The 23,836-nt window shown below is 27.3% G+C and overlaps 2 protein-coding genes across 2 annotated transcripts in view; both read right to left on the bottom strand.

The window, feature by feature from the left end:
* The window catches only part of LOC119602636 (acid sphingomyelinase-like phosphodiesterase 3b), a 281,130-nt gene that overhangs the window by 162,938 nt on the left and 94,356 nt on the right, over positions 1 to 23,836 (bottom strand). The window contains exon 3 of the mRNA XM_037954250.1: positions 1,827 to 1,960. The gene's annotated coding sequence lies outside the window, so the exon portion shown is untranslated. The remainder of the gene's footprint in view (positions 1 to 1,826; positions 1,961 to 23,836) is intronic.
* Positions 4,626 to 5,343, bottom strand: LOC119602643 (probable insulin-like peptide 1). The gene is made up of 2 exons (XM_037954264.1): positions 5,220 to 5,343; positions 4,626 to 4,921 (listed from the first exon to the last, which is right to left on the bottom strand). The coding sequence occupies exons 1-2, from the start codon at positions 5,341 to 5,343 to the stop codon at positions 4,626 to 4,628; spliced, it is 420 nt and encodes a 139-aa protein (XP_037810192.1).

The raw sequence follows: 23,836 nt of genomic DNA, 5'->3' as shown, positions 1-23,836 counted from the left end.
CAGAAGTCCTGCTCATAGCCTAGAAATTAGGAAGGTTAATAGATTCAGTTAAATATAGCATAGTCAACGGACCATTCCATAGAATAGTCAATAGACTAAACAATAACCTACTCTACACAGAGGGAAAATACCGATGGAAAAGTACCGAAATTGATACAATCCGTTGTCAGAAAAGGGTTTACCACGTTTGTTATCATTTAGACAACGGATGTGTATAATATTTAAATAACACTTAGTTATCATTCTGACAACCAACGTTGTAATTTTTACAACGCATTGTTCATTTTGACAAAAAGCGTTGCAATTTTGACAACGCATTGTTGACAGAAATCGTGCTCATGGACTAGAAATTAGGAAGGTACACAGTTTATACATTCAGCTAAATATAGCGTAGACAACGGACCATTCCATAGAATGGTCAATGGACTAAACAATAACCTACTCTATACAGAGGGAAACTGCCGGTGGAAAAGTACCGAAATTAATATAATCCGTTGTCAGAAAAGAGCTTACCACGTTTGTTACCATTTAGACAACGGACGTGTATAACATTTAAATAACACTTAGTTATCATTTTGACAACCAACGTTGTAATTTTTACAACGCATTGTTGTCAGAAGTCCTGCTCATAGACTAGAAATTAGGAAGATGCACAGTTAATATATTCAGCTAAACATAGCGTAGTCAATGGACCATTCAATATAATGGTCAATAGACTTAACAATAACCTACTCTATACAGAGGGAAAATACCGGTAGAAAAGTACCGAAATTGATACAATCCGTTCTCAGAAAAGGGCTTACCAGGTTTGTTACCATTTATACAACTGACGTGTATAACATTTTAATAACAGTTAGTTATCATTTTGACAACCAGCGTTCCAATTTTGACAACGCATTGTTGTCAGAAGTCCTGCTCATAGACTAGAAATTAGGAAGGTACACAGTTTATAGATTCAGCTAAATATAGCGTAGTCAACGGACTATTCCATAAAATAGACTAGTCAATAGACTAAACAATAACATAACTAGACGATTGACCACCATATCATATTTTATAGAATATTCCATAGATGAATCAAGGGGCTAGACCATAGAATAGTCAGCGGCCTAGTCAATAGGGAATTTCATAGACTATATCATAAGCATGTTCATAGACAAGTCAATAGAATATGTCATAGGATAGTCAACAGACCAATAAATAGCCCAGTCCATAAACTTTTTGAAAACTGAGTACTTTTTCAACATTTAAATTTTCCATTCCTGATATGCGAATCACAAAAGAAAAAATATGACATCTTTTTTTTAGATTGTAGACTCGTTTGTTTGATTGTAATATAAATGTTAAGCTAGATTAAATTTCATTTATTTCCATTTAAATGTAATTTATTATTGTTTATTTTTTACATTCTTTTGTTGTTGTTTTTTTGTTGCAAAAAACACATATATTTTCCCTATATTATTTTACATTATACTCTCGCTGTCGTTGTCATATAAATTTTGTTGGTCAGGTGTGACTCTTGTTGTAAGTAAATATTTATTTTGACATTTTCTTGTTTTTTATTGTTCTTTAAGTAAATTATTTTTTCTCTTTTCATTTGCATTGTTGTTGCTATTATTGTAAAGTTATTTTTTATTTTTATTGTCATTGTAATTGATTTAACAGTTAAACTTTTCACTTATATTGTTGTAGTTGTAACATTTTTCTTTCTGCTTATTTGAACAATGGTGTCGTTTATTCTAAATTTTTTCATTTTATTATTTTGTTAATATTTTAGGATCCTTGTAAACTCAAAAGCTTAAGTGTTTATTTATTTTTTCTCATACTTTCTTTTTTTGCATCATTTGTACTTTGTAGATTTTTGTAGTGGATTGTCTCTTATTGTTGTTTTTAGTTTTGTTTTCCAGGGATTTGAAGTCGTTCTCAGTTTAGGCAAAGCATTTTAAAGCATGAAGAAAATCTGTAAAGATACAAAAAAAAGTAACACATAAAAACTAATGTCAATGAAAAGGAAAGTTTTTATGAGAATTGTTTTCTTATTTTATTATTATTTATTTTTTCGTATTTTGTATTTTATAAGAAAAAGTTATCGTTGACACTATAACAAGTTTTATTTTATATTGTCGTTTTTATTTGCGTTTTGGGATCAAGTTTAGGCTGGCCATATTTTGGGTAACCACCAATACTTTTTTTATAGGAAGATATTATAAACAAGGATAATTTCTAATATCAGAAAATCTTATAAGGTCTTTCCAAACAGTATTCTTATAAGGCAAGGATGGCGAATTCGTTAATTTTGCATTTTTTTCAGAAATTATTGAAATTTACCGTTGTACCAAAAGTATTTGTTATACTGTTAGTCCATACAGTAATATATAGAGCAATACATATAATTTCAATTCATTCATAATAGCCCAGCAAAAAATGTGTGGAAAAAGATGTAGTATGTTCATCACAACTAGTAACCCGAAGTGCTTCAAATTTTACATTAGCGTGTCAATGGAGGGATGTTGTTCATTTTTGGCGATTTTAAACTACATCTAAACTTATTAACAATATGATATTTGGATGTCAAAAATGAAACACATTCTCCTAATGGCACGCATTCACCGGTTTTTCACCAATGACTTTCCTACATCTACATCAGTTAGTTAGTTAGTTAGTTAGTTAGTTAGTTAGTTAGTTAGTTAGTTAGTTAGTTAGTTAGTTAGTTAGTTAGTTAGTTAGTTAGTTAGTTAGTTAGTTAGTTAGTTAGTTAGTTAGTTAGTTAGTTAGTTAGTTAGTTAGTAGTTAGTTAGTTAGTTAGTAGTTAGTTAGTTAGTTAGTTAGTTAGTTAGTTAGTTAGTTAGTTAGTTAGTTAGTTAGTTAGTTAGTTAGTTAGTTAGTTAGTTAGTTAGTTAGTTAGTTAGTTAGTTAGTTAGTTAGTTAGTTAGTTAGTAGTTAGTTAGTTAGTTAGTTAGTTAGTTAGTTAGTTAGTTAGTTAGTTAGTTAGTTAGTTAGTTAGTTAGTTAGTAGTTAGTTAGTTAGTTAGTTAGTTAGTTAGTTAGTTAGTTAGTTAGTTAGTTAGTTAGTTAGTTAGTTAGTTAGTTAGTTAGTTAGTTAGTTAGTTAGTTAGTAGTTAGTTAGTTAGTTAGTTAGTTAGTTAGTTAGTTAGTTAGTTAGTTAGTTAGTTAGTTAGTTAGTTAGTTAGTTAGTTAGTTAGTTAGTTAGTTAGTTAGTTAGTTAGTTAGTTAGTTAGTTAGTTAGTTAGTTAGTTAGTTAGTTAGTTAGTTAGTTAGTTAGTTAGTTAGTTAGTTAGTTAGTTAGTTAGTTAGTTAGTTAGTAGTTAGTTAGTTAGTTAGTAGTTAGTTAGTTAGTTAGTTAGTTAGTTAGTTAGTTAGTAGTTAGTTAGTTAATAAGCACATAAACAAGTCCATATATAATTCTAAATACTTCTTCATACAACATTCCGCAGACTATATCATAGAACAGTCAATCGATAAGTCTAGACAATAGGCAATAAACTAGTCCATAGACTAATCATTATATTTTAGTCCACAGCCAATATTCATACTTCTGGTCACCTCAGAATACAATCTTAAGATATTTTTTTATCAAACATACCATTGTAGGAGTAATGGTACACACGAATACAGACAGGACACACTGTGTGTGTCCATTATCAAGCAATTTATTAAATTTTTCTGTTTATTTTCATTTCCCAATAACAAGATCTTAAAATGGTACGTTCCCTAGGTAACTGACCGTAATATTGTGATTATTTTAGTATGTGTAAGATTGACAACAAAACAAAAAGGAAAATATTTTGTTTATAAATATAATTAGAGAATTATACAAAGTAAAGAAGACTATTGTAAATAATACATTAGAGTATATTATTTTATATTTTGAATTTCTTAAAATAAAATTTAAGATGCCTACAATATTAATAAAAAAAAATATTAAATAGAGAATGTTTTCATTTGCAACAAAATATTCAAAATATGAAACAAATTTTTACAAAAAATTATATACAAAAATATTTCTTAAAAGTTTTTACTTCCATAGTAGTCAACTACAACGAGTTAATTCAAAGAAAGATTTTAGGTTTTTAGCTAAAGGTTCTCTAACTAAAAATTTGTTTTACATTTAGGGTAATACAAAACACTTAAGTCTAAGTATGAGTAATTGTATTTATATGACATGATATTCGCTAGAGATTATAAGTATAAAGTTTTGTATAAAAGCTCAGAGGAGTAATGGAAAATTTGCTTGTTTTTATTGAAACCTAACACAGGCTTAGGCATGAAAATATTAGTTTTAATTAAATAAATTCAAAAATCTTTTTACTATATTTTATAAACAAGCTTTTAATAGGTTTGATTAATAATTAAATTAAATAAATTTTATATGCAAAAAACATCAAAGTTAAACAGTTAAACAAAATATATGTTTTATATATTTATAAATATGTATTATAACTTTTCATATGTATTGTATTTTTTATATGTATAGTAGTATTTAAAAATTTATGTTAAACTATAAATTATTAGGAGTTTTTTTTTTTTTTTGCTTTTTTTTGTAATTTTTTTTTTATATATAAATCTGGAATGTGCTGCTGTTGCTATTTTAGCTGGTTATACTGCTTAGTCAAGGCAGTAAGCAATCATCTCTGTGGTAGCGCAGCCCTTAAGGCAACACTCATAATATATACCAGCAGGATTAGGAGCACGACGTTGACGACTACGTTGAGTTTGTGTCAACATCCAACTGTTGTATAGTTTAGACAATATACGATTGAGGGAGTGTTGTGGTGTTTGAGATATCTTCATAGGATACGTTGAATATGCTGTTGAGCCTGGATTTTCTAACGACTTTGAAGAGTCTGACATATTTAAACTTATGATGTCATTTGCCAAACTATTATAATCAAACTCATTTGCTACAAATTTTCGTAAAGTTGTTGATAGTAGGAAGAAAATATAGAAGCAAAGAAGAATAATAAAAAAAAACTATTCGTTAGCTAAAGATACAATAAGTTTTGCAAAGAAAAGTAATAATAGAATAGAATTAGTACAAAAAAAAAAAAAAAATCTACTTAAAGGCAAAAACTTTATTGTTTTGTTTAATAATGTTCACATAAATCAAAATAGTTGGATTTATAAGCAGCTTAAAGTTTTTTCTTACTTTTTTTTTGTATAATTTAAAGTTTAAGTTTAAAACCATTTTAAATTACTTACTATCAGCCAATAAATGGTTACGTTTTAGTGGTTTTGCATTAAAGCCATCACGACAAAGCATTTTCATGTAATCGGTTAAAATTTTTCCACAATAACGTTGTACTGCTAGAGTTTGGGCTGCCATGCAGATCAGTATTAGTAAAACTAAGAGACTTATGAAAGTAAATGTCCTGGACATGTTTAACAGTAGATAGCTTTTTTCGAATAGAAAAACAAAGTCAATTATTATTCAATTAAATATTTGTATAATCATGTAGTTTATGATATTTTGAGTTTTATTCCAAAAATTTCGGGAACATTTAAATTTGCAGATTATTTCAAGTAAACATTACCCAAGACTTTTTATTGAAAATTTTTTTAACAAATATTTCTTTCATACAGAACAATTTAGAAAAATTCTCTTTATTTGTTCCTCTAGAAAAATTTTAATTCTTGAAGAATTTGTTTATGAACACACGTCCGTTGTAATGAAACAAACCACCGTCTGCTGTTACCCCTTTTTGAAGTGGCATGTGTACTTTCTCAGGGGAACATATAGTGCTTTCAACAGACAATTATTTAGATGCACATTGGTTATCTTAGAAGTTTTTGAAAATTAATTGTATTCAGCTCATGAACAAAACCTTAAGATGGATATGTTTGAAAGCTTTTATAATTTATTTATTGTAATAAAAATGGAAAAATTCGTGCATTTAAAGTATTCAATAAATCCTTAATCACAAGAATTTTCATATTAAATTTTCCTTTAAACAATATTATGTTAAAAACTTATCTTATTCAAAGACTCACTTATCCTCTCATATGTTCCTTCAATTATGGAAATAAATTATTTTCTTTTTTTTTTTTAATATTTAACATATAACAACAGTAGTAATACCAACTTACATTCACACAATATCTCAACAAAATCGAAATAATATAAATTATAAACTTGTTCCTTAATTGTCTAATAAATTGCTAACAATGCCATAATATTCGCTCGGCTTTAACAGTATTTATAGTATTATAATTATTTTTTTTGTAAGACATTACAACGTCTTTGTGGGTTTAGGATTCATGCGAAACAGAGAGCTTTCCTAAAAATTTCCTCGTTATTATTATAATCAGTTTTCCTGGTACTTGTAACTGCATATTTATACTTATTTACTTCAATAAATAGAACAATAACAATGGACTAACTCTAATGCATCTGTTATATTAAAACGTATACGAAAATTCCTAGAACTCATAAACATAAAATACCCCTTGCTAATGATTTCCAAGAATTCTATAAATTTTTCTTTCATATTTTTTATGAAACGCTCTGTTGTCTTCCTTAGCAATTGCAATAACTTTTGTATGATTGCAGTTAGTAAGGATATTGTGATGTTCCATGGCGGCTTTATTGTAAGTATATGGTAAATACATTTTTGTTTATACCACTTGAATTTGTAGACATTTTCCCTTCTATTTGGGAAATGTGTAGATGTTGCCATGATCCCGTAATTGCAGCAAAATTTTAAGCCTGTAACAATGATATCGTTGCACTATAATGATGTCGTGTAAAGTTATATACAACTTTAAGGTTAAGAAAAATCCTTCAAATTTGGGATTTTTCTTTAACATATTTTGGTGTTCGTGGTGATCAAAAGAATTACAAACTTGTGTATTTCATTGGATAGAATTATGTGGAGTATACTTTTTATACAAAAAATCCATATCACTCATACGTCCATATGTACCAATTTCAACAATTTTCAATAGGTTTCGTCCTTGATTCAAGAGAAGAGTATGAACTAGTTGCATACAATTTTATGGAATATTGTCAATGGTAGCTTGGGCACAAGGTCTACATGGACACATAGATGGACAGATATAGCATGGACTCAGAAAGTGATTCTGATAGGTATACTTTAAGTTTGGTGTAGAACCAATATTTTTGGGTATTACAAATATTAGTACAAATATATAATATCCAACCCACTGTAGAAGTGTAGGGTATAAAAAGTTTATTTTCATGAGATTGAATCATGGCCCCCTTTGAGTTTTATTTATTTTGTTGGTGAAAATTCTTCTCTGTAAGTGAAAATTCTTCTCTGTAAGGTCGGTATAGGACGAATATTTTTGTGTGTTACAAACATCAGCACAAACCCAATATACCACCCCACTAAAGTGGTGTAGGGTATAAAAATCTTAATTATTAAGTTTAGAAATTGAACCCCATTAGTGGTTTGACCAGTGATCTCCAAATTGGAATAAAATATACATTAAATTTACTTATCTTACGATTGTTGGCAATATTACGATTGTTGGAGTTAATAGAAACATTTTTTAGGGACAGATCCTCTTTTATGGAGCTTGGCGATATGTTGGACTAATATGGAGGCCTACCTTATACTTGCTTACAAATAAGTACTTAAATAAGCAATTGTAAAAAGTGGTTTTGTTTTACGTTCAAAACAAATTTCCGACACAGAATATGAACCAGGGTTTCGTATTCGTTTTAGTCCGCTGTCAAAAGTAATCAAACACATCTGCTTAGAAATACTATTTTCACTCTGTGCGAGTAAAAAACAGTTGCTAGCGAGCGATTAAGTGAAATGACAAAATTCAAAATAAGTACTTACTTATAGTAATGTAGATGATATGTAGTAAGTAGTTATTGAAATTTGAGTAAATACAATTAATTTCCTTTTTTTTGGTGGAATAGATTTCATTTCAGATATTTTTTCATGTTTTTAAGTTAGACCCACTTGTATGGAAACTAGGTGAAATTTTGGCCTGATCAGATTACAACTTTTTATAGGGTACAGGTAGTCATCGAAAAAGATAGCAGATGTATAGATACATACATATGTATAAACACAGCAAGAACTTAATAAAAGTAAGGGGTTAAAATGCATAAATTTACTTATACAATAGCATTTGAAGTCATTATTTTGAGACGGTAATGTCATTGGAGTCAAGTACTTACCACAATCGCTTACAAGTAGAAAAATTAGTCAATGTAAAACGTATACAGCTTATATAGCTTCAATAACATATTATTAATAAGACATTATTAGACTACTTCTATGTAAGTTGAACTATATGTAGTAGTCATTGAAAAGTAATAAGTAAGTAAGTTACAATTGAAAGACATTACCAAGGTTACAATTGAAAGACATTACCAAGTTTTTCTATGTTGATATGAAGTTCTAAAACGATGTAGCCACGTGCATAAGTTCATATGCAAAAACTACTATAGAACCTACGCATGAGAAGTTAACAACATAAAACTTTAATCAAATGTTTTCTATAGATAAGGTTTTAATGGTGAAGAAAATTTGCTATATATTTAGATCCTCGATTTAATCTAGCCCCCTAATAAGTGGGTCTCAAAAAGTAGTTTAAACAGTCATACTTAGATGTATTGATTAGTCAGTTTTATTCAGCTAAAAATTATATACTACGTTAATTATTTGATAACACCGTGCAACACAAAAAAATAACCATATACGGATATCACTATATGATAAAAGACCAAAAGTAAGAAGACCGGTGTCTTCCAGTTTTGCCCAAAGTCATGCACTTTTTTAGTTATAGGCCCCCAAAGATTTGGGGTCTCGGTGTCATTTTTGAAAAAAAGGTGATCATTTTCTTAGGCTCATATCTTGTAAACTGTTCGGAATTTTTATTTACTCTCTGAGAGAATGTTGTTGCTCTTATCCCAAAGAACAGAAATTGTGAACATATGAAGTCAAAAAAACGTTATCTTCATGATCAGAATCGAAAAAAGTAAATTTCTTTTTAAAATGCTTTCCCCGTTCAGGTCTATAAGTAGCAAAATTTAAGAAAAAAATCAACTACGAAAATATACCTAAGATCTCAATAAACAACTTTCTGGAACATATGAACTTCCTATGAATTATAGGTAAGTCGCAAAAGTGAAAAGTTTCCTGAATTTTTTTTTAATTTCATTTGTTTTTTCTTTACTTCAACATTGATATACAGTGCTATCTATTACAAAACTAATAGAAAAGTATTATTATTATGTTTATAATATTGATGGACCTGAACTTTCAAATCGCACTCTTTTAAGTTGTAAACGCAAATCGTCGTCCGAATCTGACTCTGATTCGGAACTTATGATGCACGTTGCTTCCAGACTGTCTTCCATCTTCTTCACATACTTCATTAACATCATATAGGGTGATCTTGTGACTCCACCAACTTACCTGTGACTCATCAATTAGGTACAAAGACAAAAAACTTGACGCATTGCTTGCAGAGGTAATATCAATTAATATTGACGCATTATTTTGCATTCCTTTTCTAATTCATGAATCACAGGTATGTTGGTGGAGTCACAAGATCATATCCTTCGCGATATTAGTGTTTATAAGTGAATTGTGAACATTCAAGTCATTTTCAGAAGGGGATTTTGTATGGGAGCTAGGGTCAACTGAAGCCCGATCATTAAAATATTTGGCAAGGTTATCAATGCTTTTACAGAACTTATTTGTGCCGATTTTTATCGAGATATAAGTATAATTAACATAATTATGTGTGTATTATCCCCCTTTTTGCGGGGGGTTTGTTGTATCGGGGCTAGGTAAAATAATGTCATGATTATCATCATTTTCAATAGGCTTCATTCTTGGGCCAAAATTCTTCCAATTTTCTTGAAAATTGCGACCTGTACCTGGGGCACAAGCTTTGCATGGACAGCCAGCCAGACGGACGTGACTTAATCGACTCAGAAAATTATTCTAAGCTGATTGGTTTAAGAGTGGTACAGGACGAATATTTTTGTGTATTAAAAACATAGACACAAACCCAATATATCCTCCCCCACTAAAGTGGTGTAGGGTATAAAAGGGTAACTTTTTCTGTAGGGTATACGTAAGTCAATATTCACATTTATTATAAACAAATTAAAATGTTGAAGATTATTTCAAAATTTAATTAAGTCTTTTATCAAATAATACAATTTAACAAAAAGTATTGATTTTTGTTTAGAATTTCTTTACTTTTCAATATTTATTCATAAACACTTATCATAATTTAAATCTATCTAGAGGGTATTTTTAATTCGTTTTAATTTCAAAGTACATATTTTCATTAATTTTGTATTGATTGAAGAGAACGGAATATAATTTGCATTTACTTTATTGACTTTTATTTCATTATAATTTTATAAAAGGATGTTGCTTACTTATTTGCTTATACATACAAACATATACTATTAAATACATACAGGAATGCGAATATTTATAATGTATAACCCTGCAGTTTAGGGGAGGGGGTAAGTTTAAACTGGTTATATGTATGCCTTAGTAGAAAGTCATTAGATCCTATATATTAAGCCATTCATCAATTTGATTACAATTAGATTAGTAATTTAAGTTTCGAAGTCGCAGTATAGATAAATATATGCAAAGTGTCTTTCCTTTAGTTAACTTAGGGACAATAAAGTGTATATTCTTTATGCCTTTTAAAAGTTTGGGGTTAAATTTACTCCCTACAAAACTTCTGGGATATGTTATAGTTGTGAATTTATGCAAAGATTTTAAGAGTATGTCTTCTACTTATATTTTGAATATTTTATTCAACAAGAAAACATATTTATACACTAACTATAAAGTTGAGCATTTTTTTTATATCATGTTGTTTACCTTCTTCTATTTCATGATTCAACGCTTAAATCATTCATGTAGAAATTGAACATTCCATCCTGTTTAATTTTCATTAAAATATACACACACACATACGCCCAACGTAAAACTTATTTTGTTTTTTTCATTAGTTTCACATCTTTGTGCAGTCACTGCTTCCTTTCTGTTGCTTTTAGTGTTGTTTTTTTTTTTTTTTTTGTTCTGTATTTAATACATTTAATATTGTTTAATAAGAAAATATAAAAATTATATTTTCATTCATTTAAAAGTTTTCAACGAAGAAAGTCCTAGTTATCCTTGTACTACTAGAGTATTTGTGTGCCGGTGTGCTGGTGGTATTATGTGGTTTTTCAAGTGTGTGGTTTTCATCAAAAGTTTTCCATTATTTCATACAAATGTAAGTTTTTTTGTTTTGTTTTTTATTAATAACAAAAATTTTTTAATGTTTGTATTTTAAACAATATAGAAAAGAGAAAAAAAAACAAGAAATTTAAATAAAATTTTTCTTAGCAAATGTTTGCAGTGATTTCTTTATAACATAAAATTAAAAAAGTTTTGATATTGTGCTGTTGTAGTTTTCAAAAGGTAAATCTTTGTAGTGATTTGTGAGCTTAGAATGAAATATTGTGAAGTTATAGCTTTACCTAGGTATTTCCAGACATTTTTATTAGCCTCTATTGAATTTTTGTTAATACGGACTTAGCATATTTGTAATCTAAGCTTTTGAATTGTATTATTTATTTAAAAGAAATTATTAACAAAATTTATTATCTTTAGGTTTTAAAAGTAGCAATTTTTGGGTGAATATCAAATGTTACTTTTTTGGAAAAAATTAATTTCTTAAATTAAATTCATAATTAATAAGATATTAAAAGCTTTTGGTTCATTTAGGGTTTTTATGTAGATATTAAATTTTATAAATTATGTTCTTTTAAGAAATGATTAATATTTTATGGCTAAACTTTGTTATAAAAACGTCTGCATTTTTAGAAAAATAAAACAAAAGAATTAAATATTCTTAACTAAACACTTGAAAGAAAGATATTTGTTTAAAAATAATATTAAATATAATTGAACAAAATACAGACTTAAGACTCGTGCATTTCATTACAAAATAAAAAGTAATTTTAAAATTTTGCAGACAGTTTCGAAAGCTTTAATTAAAAACCAAACAATTATAATAACTGTTAATGAATCTTCAAAACAGTTCCGCATAGCCGTTTTAATTATTATCTGCACAGTGGGTAGTTTACTAATGTCTGCCTTCAATTATATTAAACTAACCACATTGAAAAAATTTTCCTGAATACAATATGTTCCATTACTATTCTCTACTAATAATCATTTATTGAATTTTATTTTAATTTTTTTTATTTTTTTTTTTGAACATTTTCCAAATATACACCCTCATATTACAAACATGTATTTAATTTTAACATTATAAATAAAAACGTAGTAAAATAAAATAATTATGTTTGTGGTCAATATACAATTATGCGTTACAACTATATCAAATACGAATAATGTTTGATGTTACATATATGTATGTACATACATGAATGTACCTGAATGGTCATTATTTTTGTGGCTCAGTATTCATTTAATTTCAAATTAAAAGGCCACCAAACTTAACCACTTATATAGACACAAATAAATATTGTATATTATGGTCAAATTATACATAAAATACAAGCAACTCGTGCATGAATATGTACACTAAAGGAAACTATGCGAAAAAAATTTGAATAAAGTGGATTTCGACTATTGACTCGAGTTTAGAATAGTCTATTGACTAGGCTGTGGAATAGGTTATAAAGTTTTGAATAAAGTTTTGATTAAAGTTAGATAGAATTGACTCTACCTTAAACTATAGAATAGGCTACAGAATATAGAATAGATTATAGTCTCGGCTACAGAACCGACTATTATATAGATTAGATAATAGACTATCGAATAACGTATAGTTTTTTTTTTTAAATATAGGAGACACAATTGTCTCGATTAGATAAGGGACTATAGAATAGACCACAGTCAGGACAATCGTATAGTATAAAGTCTTGACTATAGAATAGACCACAATCGTGACTATTTAATAATGTTGTCGACCTTACCTTTCTTAAGTCCAGCTATTGCAAAAGATCTTAAATGGAGTGTAAGTGAAAACTATAACCACAGCGATCATCAAGCTATTGTATTTACCATATCAAGCTCTGCTAATTTGACCAAAAACCCAAGGATAAAACACTATTTCTGCAGATGAGCACATGAAAAGCTTGATCCACAAACGTTCTTAGATGAATTTGGAGCCTACTTGTCTTCAGATAGGAACATAATTCAACATTATGAACACACTAAAGATACTTTAAAGAAGGCTTGTGATGCAGTAATGCCAAGACGAAGGCAGTCCGAAAAGAGAAAATCATATTACTGGTGGAACTCCGAAATCGCAAAGCTTAGAAGTAATTGCTTCAGGACAAGACGAATATTCGAAAGAAAAAGGTCAAGGCAAGACTCTAACATTCGAAGGGATGCATATCATATAGTAAGGCGAGAACTTCAACAGGCTATAAAGAGAAGCTAGCTTCAAATAGCTTCTAAGAGAAGTGGAATCCAATCCTTGTGGAAGTGCATATAGAATTGTAATGTCACGTCTTAAGGGACAACGGACTACCCAGGTGAAATGCTCCCAGCTCCTTGGAAGAATAGTCTAAGTCATACCAAGACAACCATACCAAGAGATGTTCAGCTATACAGAAACTGATATAGAGGGAGTAACAGAAGAGGAACTAATTGAAATCAGTTCAAAGATTGGCGACACAAAGGCGCCTGGCTTAGACGGAATAATAGAGCACTAAAAATGGCCCGTAAAGACAAACCGGAGGTGTAACAGTACAGAACATTATCAGGAGTTCTACAAGAATCAGTTCTAGGTCCACTTTTGTGGAATATAATGTATAACCAGGTGTTAGAGCTCGACATACCCGAAGAGGCTAGTATAATCGGATTCGCAGACGATATCGTTATTGTAATAAGGGCAGTAGAAATGTACTCAAACGATACCAAAATAATTCGAAAAGCACATAGAAGAAGCGGAATACAGCAATACAGCACCTTAAATGCTGACCAACCCCGCGACGTAGTACCTAAAGGCAGTTCGGCGGGGACTGCGGTTGACGATGGGACGGTGTCTTAAATATTCAAAAGCCTATAGTCTCGACTATGAAATGTACTATAGACCATGGTCTCGGCTATATAATTGTCAATGGGAGAGATTATGACCACGACTATATATAGTCTCGAGTATAGCATAGGCTATGTCACTAAATATACTTAAGAAAGTATCGCGAACTATAATCCATTGTTTCGTTTATAAACTAGACCATAATATCCAATATCAAATAGTTCATAGTCACAAACTTATCGATATTGTTTTTGTTATCTCCAGTATTATTTCTCACTGTATAGCAAAAACCACCACCTACATCAAACCTAAATTAATATTTGTTCTAACATATAGTAGATTTATTGAAACAAATACTAAAGAGCCAATATTGAAAATATCCAAAAAATGCTTCCTACACCATACTGCCACAACTACACACAGAAATTTACACAACAACAGATGTAGTATACATTCAGTATACAATAAAAGAAAAATAACAAATTAGCAACAAATTATAGTGTTTAAACCAAAAAATAATGACCATAAGTTTGAAACAACTTTACCACAACAAGTTTTAGCCAGAAAAATGATTTAAATCCTTAAATACCAAAAAAATAACAATACAAAACAAAACAACATAAACAATATTACCAACATTAGCACCAATAATGCTCTATAAAATATTTGGTAAATCATACCAGACATTATCCACCCCTCCCCCAAATAATTGGTATTTATAATAAAACTCACACATACATATATGTACATATATACACAATACATATTCGTAAAAATTAATTTATGTTTCATTTGTATCTGGTAGATTGTAAATGTTTCTGTGTGTATGTGCATATTTCTGTATTTTATACAAGTTTTAGTGATTTATGATGGTTTTTATATCGATATATACTTACAAAAAAAAAAAACTTTTATTTATTTAAACAAAAACTATTTAATATTTTTTCAATACATTATTATTATGAGACCAATATATGAATATGTGTGTATATATTGGCAAAATTGTCAATTAGGGAATGTTGCCACATTGTAAAATGTCATTTATAATGAATTTATACGAGGGAGTTTAACAAATCTATTGGGTACGTTTCAGTATTGCAATGAGTTTTTTTTTTCTATGGTTTTTCAAGTTAAAAGTCATAATACCGTACGTATGTGATAAAAATATAAAAACAGGAATTAGACAACTTTGGTCATTAACCCCACTATTTTGCGAAAGTACAATATTTGCAATTGTTTCATGGACACTTACTATTGTAGTTTAGAACTTTATAGTTTATTTTCTAATGGTAGTTCAGAAAACTTAGATAGATAAATAGATAGATAGATAGATAGATAGATAGATAGATAGATAGATAGATAGATAGATAGATAGATAGATAGATAGATAGATAGATAGATAGATAGATAGATAGATAGATAGATAGATAGATAGATAGATAGATAGATAGATAGATAGATAGATAGATAGATAGATAGATAGATAGATAGATAGATAGATAGATAGATAGATAGATAGATAGATAGATAGATAGATAGATAGATAGATAGATAGATAGATAGATAGATAGATAGATAGATAGATAGATAGATAGATAGATAGAAGATAGATAGATAGATAGATAGATAGATAGATAGATAGATAGATAGATAGATAGATAGATAGATAGATAGATAGATAGATAGATAGATAGATAGATAGATAGATAGATAGATAGATAGAATAGATAGATAGATAGATAGATAGATAGATAGATAGATAGATAGATAGATAGATAGATAGATAGATAGCTAGATAGATAGATAGATAGATAGATAGATAGATAGATAGATAGATAGATAGATAGATAGATAGATAGATAGATAGATAGATAGATAGATAGATAGATAGATAGATAGATAGGATAGATAGATAGATAGATAGATAGATAGATAGATAGATAGATAGATAGATAGATAGATAGCTAGATAGATAGATAGATAGATAGATAGATAGATAGATAGATAGATAGATAGATAGATAGATAGATTAATAGATAGATAGATAGATAGATAGATAGATAGATAGATAGATAGATAGATAGATAGATAGATAGATAGATAGATAGATAGATAGATAGATAGATAGATAGATAGATAGATAGATAGATAGATAGATAGATAGATAGATAAGATAGATAGATAGATAGATAGATAGATAGATAGATAGATAGATAGATAAGATAGATAGATAGATAGATAGATAGATAGATAGATAGATAGATAGATAGAAGACAGAAGGATAGATGGACAGATGGACTATCTCTTTACGCAAAATTTTGTTGTGAAAATTAGAAGCGACAAACTTATGTATATATAGCCGTCTTAAACTTAACCGGAACAGGAAATCTGGACATCTGTGAAGAAGTTCTGTTTCTCATAACCCTACTGCTGTTGAGCATAAAACCCACTTTTAACCCTATGTAAGCTTAAAGTATGAATAAAAATTATGTTTTATTACAATTCATTTTTTGTTTGATTTCCGGTTCATATTCATATTTCGTTGTATTTTGTGAGTGGGTATTGTAGCTTCCAAACCAAAAATATTCATTTCATATAAAATAATACAAAATCAACATCGTCAACAACATTGACCAAAAAACAACAACTAAACTAAATGATGCATAATGGATAAAACATTTAATATCCGGTTATGGTGCATAGTTTTCAAAAACAGAGATTCAAAATGGCTGGTTGTTTGGTTTGTATTGTTTTAATAAAAACTCATTGTCAAGTAGATAAATAGTTTTGTGTTTGTGAAAACTTTAAATTTATTTATGTAAATGTGTGTGAGTGTGTATCTGAATAAATGAGTTGTGTATAAATTCGTATAATTTTTATGATTTTGAAAACTATTTTTGCAGATTTTTTCTATTTTTTGCCTTACAATGCAATTCATATTTGCTGTTGTTATTAGAAATGTTAATTTCATATTCATTTAAACAAAATTTAGTAAATTTTAAAAGCTTATTTTTAACATAAACCCAATATAATTTAACCTTGAACTTTGAGATTAAAAATTTAAAAAACAAAACTTTTATAAATAAATCTCTTAAAATAGTTGGAAATTTCCTAATTTTTACTTTACATGAACAAATATATTTTTGTTTGCTTTATTTGCAACTGAAAAAAAGTATTTTTTTTAACTAAACTTCAACTCCGGTAAAACTTTTTTGCACTCTCATTTAATTTGCAAATTAAAAAAAATATATAAAATAACTACTTTATTTTTCCAAAATTTTTAAATAAACCTTTTACAGTTTTATTAAACAACATTTTCACATTTAACTAAAAGCCCTCATTAGTTGTTTCTTTAACATTTTTTCTGTCAAGTTTATTTATTCTTTGTTTTACCCTCAAAAAATATATGTATGTATGTATATCTAAATGATGAAAGAGATTTTTATTATAAAAACCACAAAACTTTCAGCATGACACAAATTTTTTAAACGTACGTTTGTGTGTGCCCTAACAACCGAGAAAACCCCACAAAAAAACAGAAATACAGGATTCGTTTAACTAATTTGTGGGATTTTCAGATAAATGATTCCTTTTTGAATCATGAAAAGGAAAAGTTAAAATATCAAACACTAAATGTTTTATTACTAATAATAGTTTAATTTGCTTAAAACCCAACTAACTGTTGTTTCACATGGTCCAACACACACAAATAGTTTCGTTAGTTTCCTTGTTACTAAAAAGGAATTTCATTTTCATTTTTCACAAAAAATTTCCTGTATACTAAGAAATGGTACACAAAATAAAGGCAAAAGTTAATTTCAGTCAAGGTAAAATCCATTTACAGCTTTAAAAAGAACAAAGTATTTGGAAGGTTCTGTTTTATTATAAAGACATTAAACTTTATTTTATTTTTACGAGTACAAATGTTTAAACCATTTTCTGGCTACATATTTCATTTTATGAAATGAGTGAAACCACAATAAAAACTGTAAAGTAAAAGTAAAATTGTAATGTAGTTTTAATTAATTGCATTTACTTTATTTGTGCAAAAAATGGTTAGATTGTTTGCTTTGTACGGTTTATAATTAAAATAATTAGTTTTGTTTTGTTCGGTGAGTATAGAAAAAGGGCATTCAAGGAAATAATTTTTTTTTAAATATTTTAAAAAATTGTGCAGTTAAGCTTAAATTTTATGTGAATGATTGATATTTAATTAGTCGATAATAATTATTAATCATACGTACAGTAGTTGGTTATTAAATAAATGTATTTATACATAATTTTGAAATATAAGTTTATGAAAAAAGTCAAAATATCATAAAATTTTCTGTAGATAGAGAAATTTTGCAAAAATTTTCCATTTTTTGAAAATTTTTGATGAGAGAAAGAGAAATTTTCCGAAAATATTCTACATAAAGAAAAATTTTCCGAAAATGTTCTAAAGAGAGAGAAAATTTCCCAAAATAATCTAAAGAAAGAGAAATTTTCCGAAAATGTTCTAAAGAAACAGAAATTTTCTAAAGAAAGTGAAATTTTCCGAAATTTTTCTAAAAAAAGAAAATTTCCGAAAAAGTTCTGTAGAAAGAAAATTTTCCATACAAAGAGAAATTTTCCGAAAATGCTTATAGAAAGAGAAATATTCCGAAAATACTCTAAAGAAAGGGAAATTTTCCGAAAATTTTCTAAAGAAAGGGAAATTTTCTAAAGAAAGGTTAATTTTCTGAAAATTTTCTAAAGAAAGAAAAAATTTTCTAAAGAAAGTGAAATTTTCGGAAAATTTTCTATTGAAAGAGAAATTTTTCGAAAATTTTCTATTGAAAGAGAAATTTTCCGAAAATTTTCTACAGAAAGAGAAATTTTCCGAAAATTTTTTATAAGAAGAGAAATTTTCCGAAAATTTTCTATAGAAAGAGAAATTTTCCGAAAATTTTCTACAGAAAGAGAAATTTTCCGAAAATTTTCTACAGAAAGAGAAATTTTCCGAAAATTTTCTATAGAAAGAGAAATTTTCCGAAAATGTTTTAAAGAAAGAGAAGTTTTCCGAAAATGTTCTAAAGAAAGAGGAATTTTCCGAAAATGTTCTAAAGAAAGAGAAATTTTCCGAAAATGTTCTAAAGAAAAAATTCATTTTCCGAAAATTTTCCATTAAAAAAGAAATTTTCAAACATTTTCTATAGAAAGAGAAATTTTCCGAAAATTTTCTATAGAAAGAGAAATTTCCCGATAATTTTCTATAGAAAGAGAAATTTTCCGAAAATTTTCTATAGAATGAGAAATTTTCCGAAAATTTTCTATAGAAAGAGAAATTTCCCGATAATTTTCTATAGAAAGAGAAATTTTCCGAAAATTTTCTATAGAATGAAAAATTTTCCGAAAATTTTCTATAGAAAGAGACATTTTCCGAAAATTTTCTATAGAAAGCGAAATTTTCCGAAAATTTTTTATAGAAAGAGAAATTTTTCGAAAATTTTCCATAAAAAGAGAAATTTTCCGTAAATTTTCTATGGAAAGAGAAATTTCCGAAAATATTCTATGGAAGGAGAAATTTCAGAAAATATTCTATAAAAAACGAAATTTTCTATAGAAAGAAATATATTCCTTAAAATTTTCGATATGAGAAGGACTAGTATTCGGAAAATGTTCTATAGAAAGAAACATTTTCTAAAAATGTTCTAAAGGAAGAACATTTTTGGAAAATTTTCTACAGAAAGCTAAATTTTCTCTAGGAAGAGAAATTTTCTGAAAGTTTTCTTAAGAAAGAGAAATTTCTATAAAGAGATACATTTTACAAAAATTTTCTATAAAATGTTAAAAAAAATCGAAAATTTTCCAGTAAAAGAAAAATATACATTTTCGAAAAATTTTCAAAAACTAGTAAATAAATATGCCCAGTTGTTTGCTAAAACGTTTCTAATCAGCGGAAATTTTTAGTTAAGCTTCTAAAATTTAGTTACAACTTTTTACATTCTTATATCCTCATTTAAGTCTCCCTGACTTGTTAACATTTAAAGTTAATACACGCAACAAAAAATTTTAATAAAGCCCTATTTTATTAGGATTGAGTGAAATAATACATTTGGTTACACCTAAATATGTATGTTTTTTATGTTAAGGATTTCATGCTGGTTTTATGTTCTAAATATGCTTGAAATTGTGTGCTTGTGTGTACATTTCTAGCTTAATGCTTAACTAATAAGATTATTTATGAATAAAAACTCCTAACAAATTTAATTTCCTGCTTTTTTATATTTAACGCATCAAAATTTAGGATTTATTACTATAATTTTTATGAAAGGTATTAAACATGAATAAACAAATTTAAATTTATTTCATTTTTATTGTATTCTGTTTGTAGGTAAGATTTAAATAAAATTTAGAAATAAACTTTATGCTCGGTCTACCCTTTTTTTTTCTTGGTAGTAAGTAATATGAAGGACTACACATATGTGGTTTTACAGTATTGTTTAGTAATTTTGTGAGAAACAAGTAAACATTTTTGTTGTTCTGTTGAGTTTTTGTATAACGTTTTTTTTTCTTTTCCAATGTTGTTAAAAGGCTTTTGTTGTTAAAGGATTATTACAAAGGTAGAAGGCGTGAGTTTTAAATAAAACACAAAAAGTTGTAGTATAACCCAAATGTTTTCTCGCCTTGATTTTGGAAATTTCAAATTTGTTTTGTAGCCTTTGTTTGAATCTGTAATAAACGAGGGCATGTGTTAAAGTCGTTGTAAAAAGTGAAATTGTTTGCTGCTTATTTAAAATTGGATATACTTATCAGTAAGCTTTCCTAGCCTAAAGAATTTGTTGTTGTTGTTATATTGTTCTTTTCTGTGTGTTTCGTTTTTTCGGTTGAACAAAGTAAAAATAAAATTGTATACATGTACACATTTTTGCTTGCTTTTAAACTAAGTCAACAAGGTTAAAAGTTCATTGTTTCACTTTTATAAAATGTTGTATGTATGTATATAACAGCTATTGAAGTAAATGTAGGTTTCCTATTTACAAAATACGAACACATACAACCACATAAACTCTCGGTTTTTGCCAAAGAAGATCTTGTACTGTAGTTTTAAAAAGACTAAATGAATCCATTTTAGTTGATAATTTTGTCGATTGAAATGCTAAGAGATCGGCACTTTAGCATAAGCATCGCGGATCCATTGGCAGAGAGTTAAATTAAAGCATATGTACACACATACATGTGAAAGCAAAAGGGTAAGAGAACTCTTTAGCGATACCAGTTTTCGTGTATCTCAATAATCACTTAGTGTCTTTAGTCTGGAGAAAGTCAAGTAAAGACTGATTATCTGCACTATAGTTAATAGAATACAAAAAATTGAATTGTAAGAAAGTGAATGAGTGAATAAAACCTGCAGGGTTTTAGCCAAACTATGATCTTCTTTTAAGTTACCAAATAATGCCAACATTTTCAAGGTTTCTTGGTTCCTTTGCATACATATGTGTGAGAGTATTTTTTTTCCTTTATGCCCCAAAAAGAATTTTTTTAATACTTATATAAAAGAAATTTAAAAAGAAATAGTTTTCAAAAATGTTAAAATTTTATATAATTTTTTTTTTTTTAGATTTTTCTATTAATTTTCTATCTAAAAACAAGCATTTGTTTGTTTCGTCTTAAATGTGTAGTTACAACGTATAGAAAATAGTAATTTAGATCTTTTAGATTTTTCTTTGATGCCATTTTTTTCATCTTTTACAGTGTTTATTTGTTTTTACTTGGGGATTCTTTGGATGACTGATTTTGTTTGAAGTTTTTGATTTTAATGATTTTTCTTGTTTTATGCCGGATTTAAAGTTGAGTAATTAAATTTGTTCATATAAGGATTAAAACAATATGTTTTAGATAATTACTTTTTTAGGTAAATAAATTATTAAAATTAATTTAAGAGAAGAAGTGTTAAGTGAAATTAGAATATTGTTTATAGAAGGTGAAGTTTCCTGTGGAAAATAAGGAAGCTTCTCAACGAAAATCTAAAAATATTTTATAAAACAATATATTTTTGGTTCCTTATATTAGAAATTTTAAAAAAAATTTCGGTAAAAAAAAATTTCTAAAAATTTTCCTTAAATAAAAAATTCCGAAAATTTTCTATAAAACAGATAAACTTTTCGAAAATTTTCTACGGGAACTGATATTTTCCGAAATTTTTCTAAAGAAAGAAAAATTTTTCTATAGAAAGGGTAATTTTCCGAAATTTTTCTAAAGGGAGTGAGAAATTTTCCGAAAATTTTCTACAGAAAGAGACATTTTCCGAAAATTTCCTATAAAAAGAGAAATTTTCCGAAAATTTTCCATAAAAAGAGAAATTTTCCTAAAATTTCTATAGAGAGACAAATTTTCTGAAATTTAAAAAAAGAGAATTTTTCCGAATATATTCTATATAAAGAGAATTTTTAAGAAAATTTTCTATAGGTGAGAAATTTTCTGAAAATTTTTCTATAGAAGAGAAAATTTCCGAAAATTTTCTATAAAAGTATTATAAAGAAAGAGATATTTTCCGAATTTTTTCTATTTAAAAAGAGAAAAATTTTCAAAAAATGTTCTAAAGAATGAGAAATTTTCCGAAAGTTTTCTATAGAATGAAAATTTTCCGAAAGTTTTCTATAAAAAGAAGAGAAATTTTACGAAAATATTATATAGAAGAGAAATTTTCCGAAAGTTTTCTATAAAAAGAGAAATTTACCGAAAATTTTCAATAAAAAGAGAAATTTTGCGAAAATTTTCTATTAAAAGAGAAATATTCTGAAAATTTTCTATAAAGAGAGAAATATTCCGAAAATTTTCTATAAAAAGAGAAATATTTAGAAAATTTTCTATAGAAAGAGAAATTTTCCGAAATTATTAAGAAAAATTCCGAAAATTTTCTATAGAAAATGAAATTTTCCAAAAATTTTCTATAAAAAGAGAAATATTCCGAAAGTTTTCAATAAAAAGGGAAATATTCCGAAAATTTTCAATAAAAAGAGAAATCTTCCGAAAAATTTCTATAAAAAGAAAAATTTTCCGAAAATTTTTTAAAGAAGGAGAAATTTTCCAAAAATTTTCTAAAGAAAGAGACATTTTGCGAAAATTTTCTATAGAAAGAGAAATTTTGCAAAAATTTTCTACAGAAAGAGAAATTTTGCGAAAATTTTCTATAGAAAGAGAAATTTTGCAAAAATTTTCTATAAAAAGAGAAATTTTGCGAGAATTTTCTATAGAAAGGGAAATTTTGCGAAAATTTTCTATAGAAAGATAAATTTTTCAAACATTTTCTATAAAAAGAGAAATTTTCCAAAAATTTTCTATAGAAAGAGAAATTTTCCGTTATTTGCTATAGAAAAAGAAATTTTCTGAAATTTTTCTATAGAAAATTTTCTACTAAAAAAGATAAATTTTCCGAAAACGTTCCAAAGAAAGAGAAAATTTTCGAAAATATTCTAAAGAGCGAGAAATTTTCCGAAAATATTCCATAGAAAGAAAATTTTCAGAAAGTTTTGTATAGAAAGAGTAGTTTTCTAAAAAATTTCTATGGAAAGAAAAATCTTATAATTTATCTAAAAATGTTTTTTAAAAAGTCAAATTTCCCAAAAACTTTTCAATAAAGGTTTAATTTTTTTTCAATAGAAAAGAGAAATTTTTAGAATTTTTGCTGTAAAAAGATACATTTTCTAAAAGTAGACAAATTTTCAAAAAAAAAATACTATGAATAGAAAAATTATCTTTAAAAAAATGAAATTTTCGGAAACTTTTCTATAAAAAGAGATATTTTTCAAAAATGTTCCGTAGAAATAGAAATTTTC

The sequence above is a fragment of the Lucilia sericata genome, unplaced genomic scaffold (genome assembly GCF_015586225.1).
Source record: "Lucilia sericata isolate MDLA Ls3-8-SP2 unplaced genomic scaffold, ASM1558622v1 Contig000246F_arrow, whole genome shotgun sequence".
NCBI classification, from domain to species: Eukaryota; Metazoa; Arthropoda; class Insecta; order Diptera; family Calliphoridae; genus Lucilia; species Lucilia sericata.
Note: the sequence above shows the minus strand (reverse complement) of the source record. Positions and strands in the feature narration are given on the sequence as shown.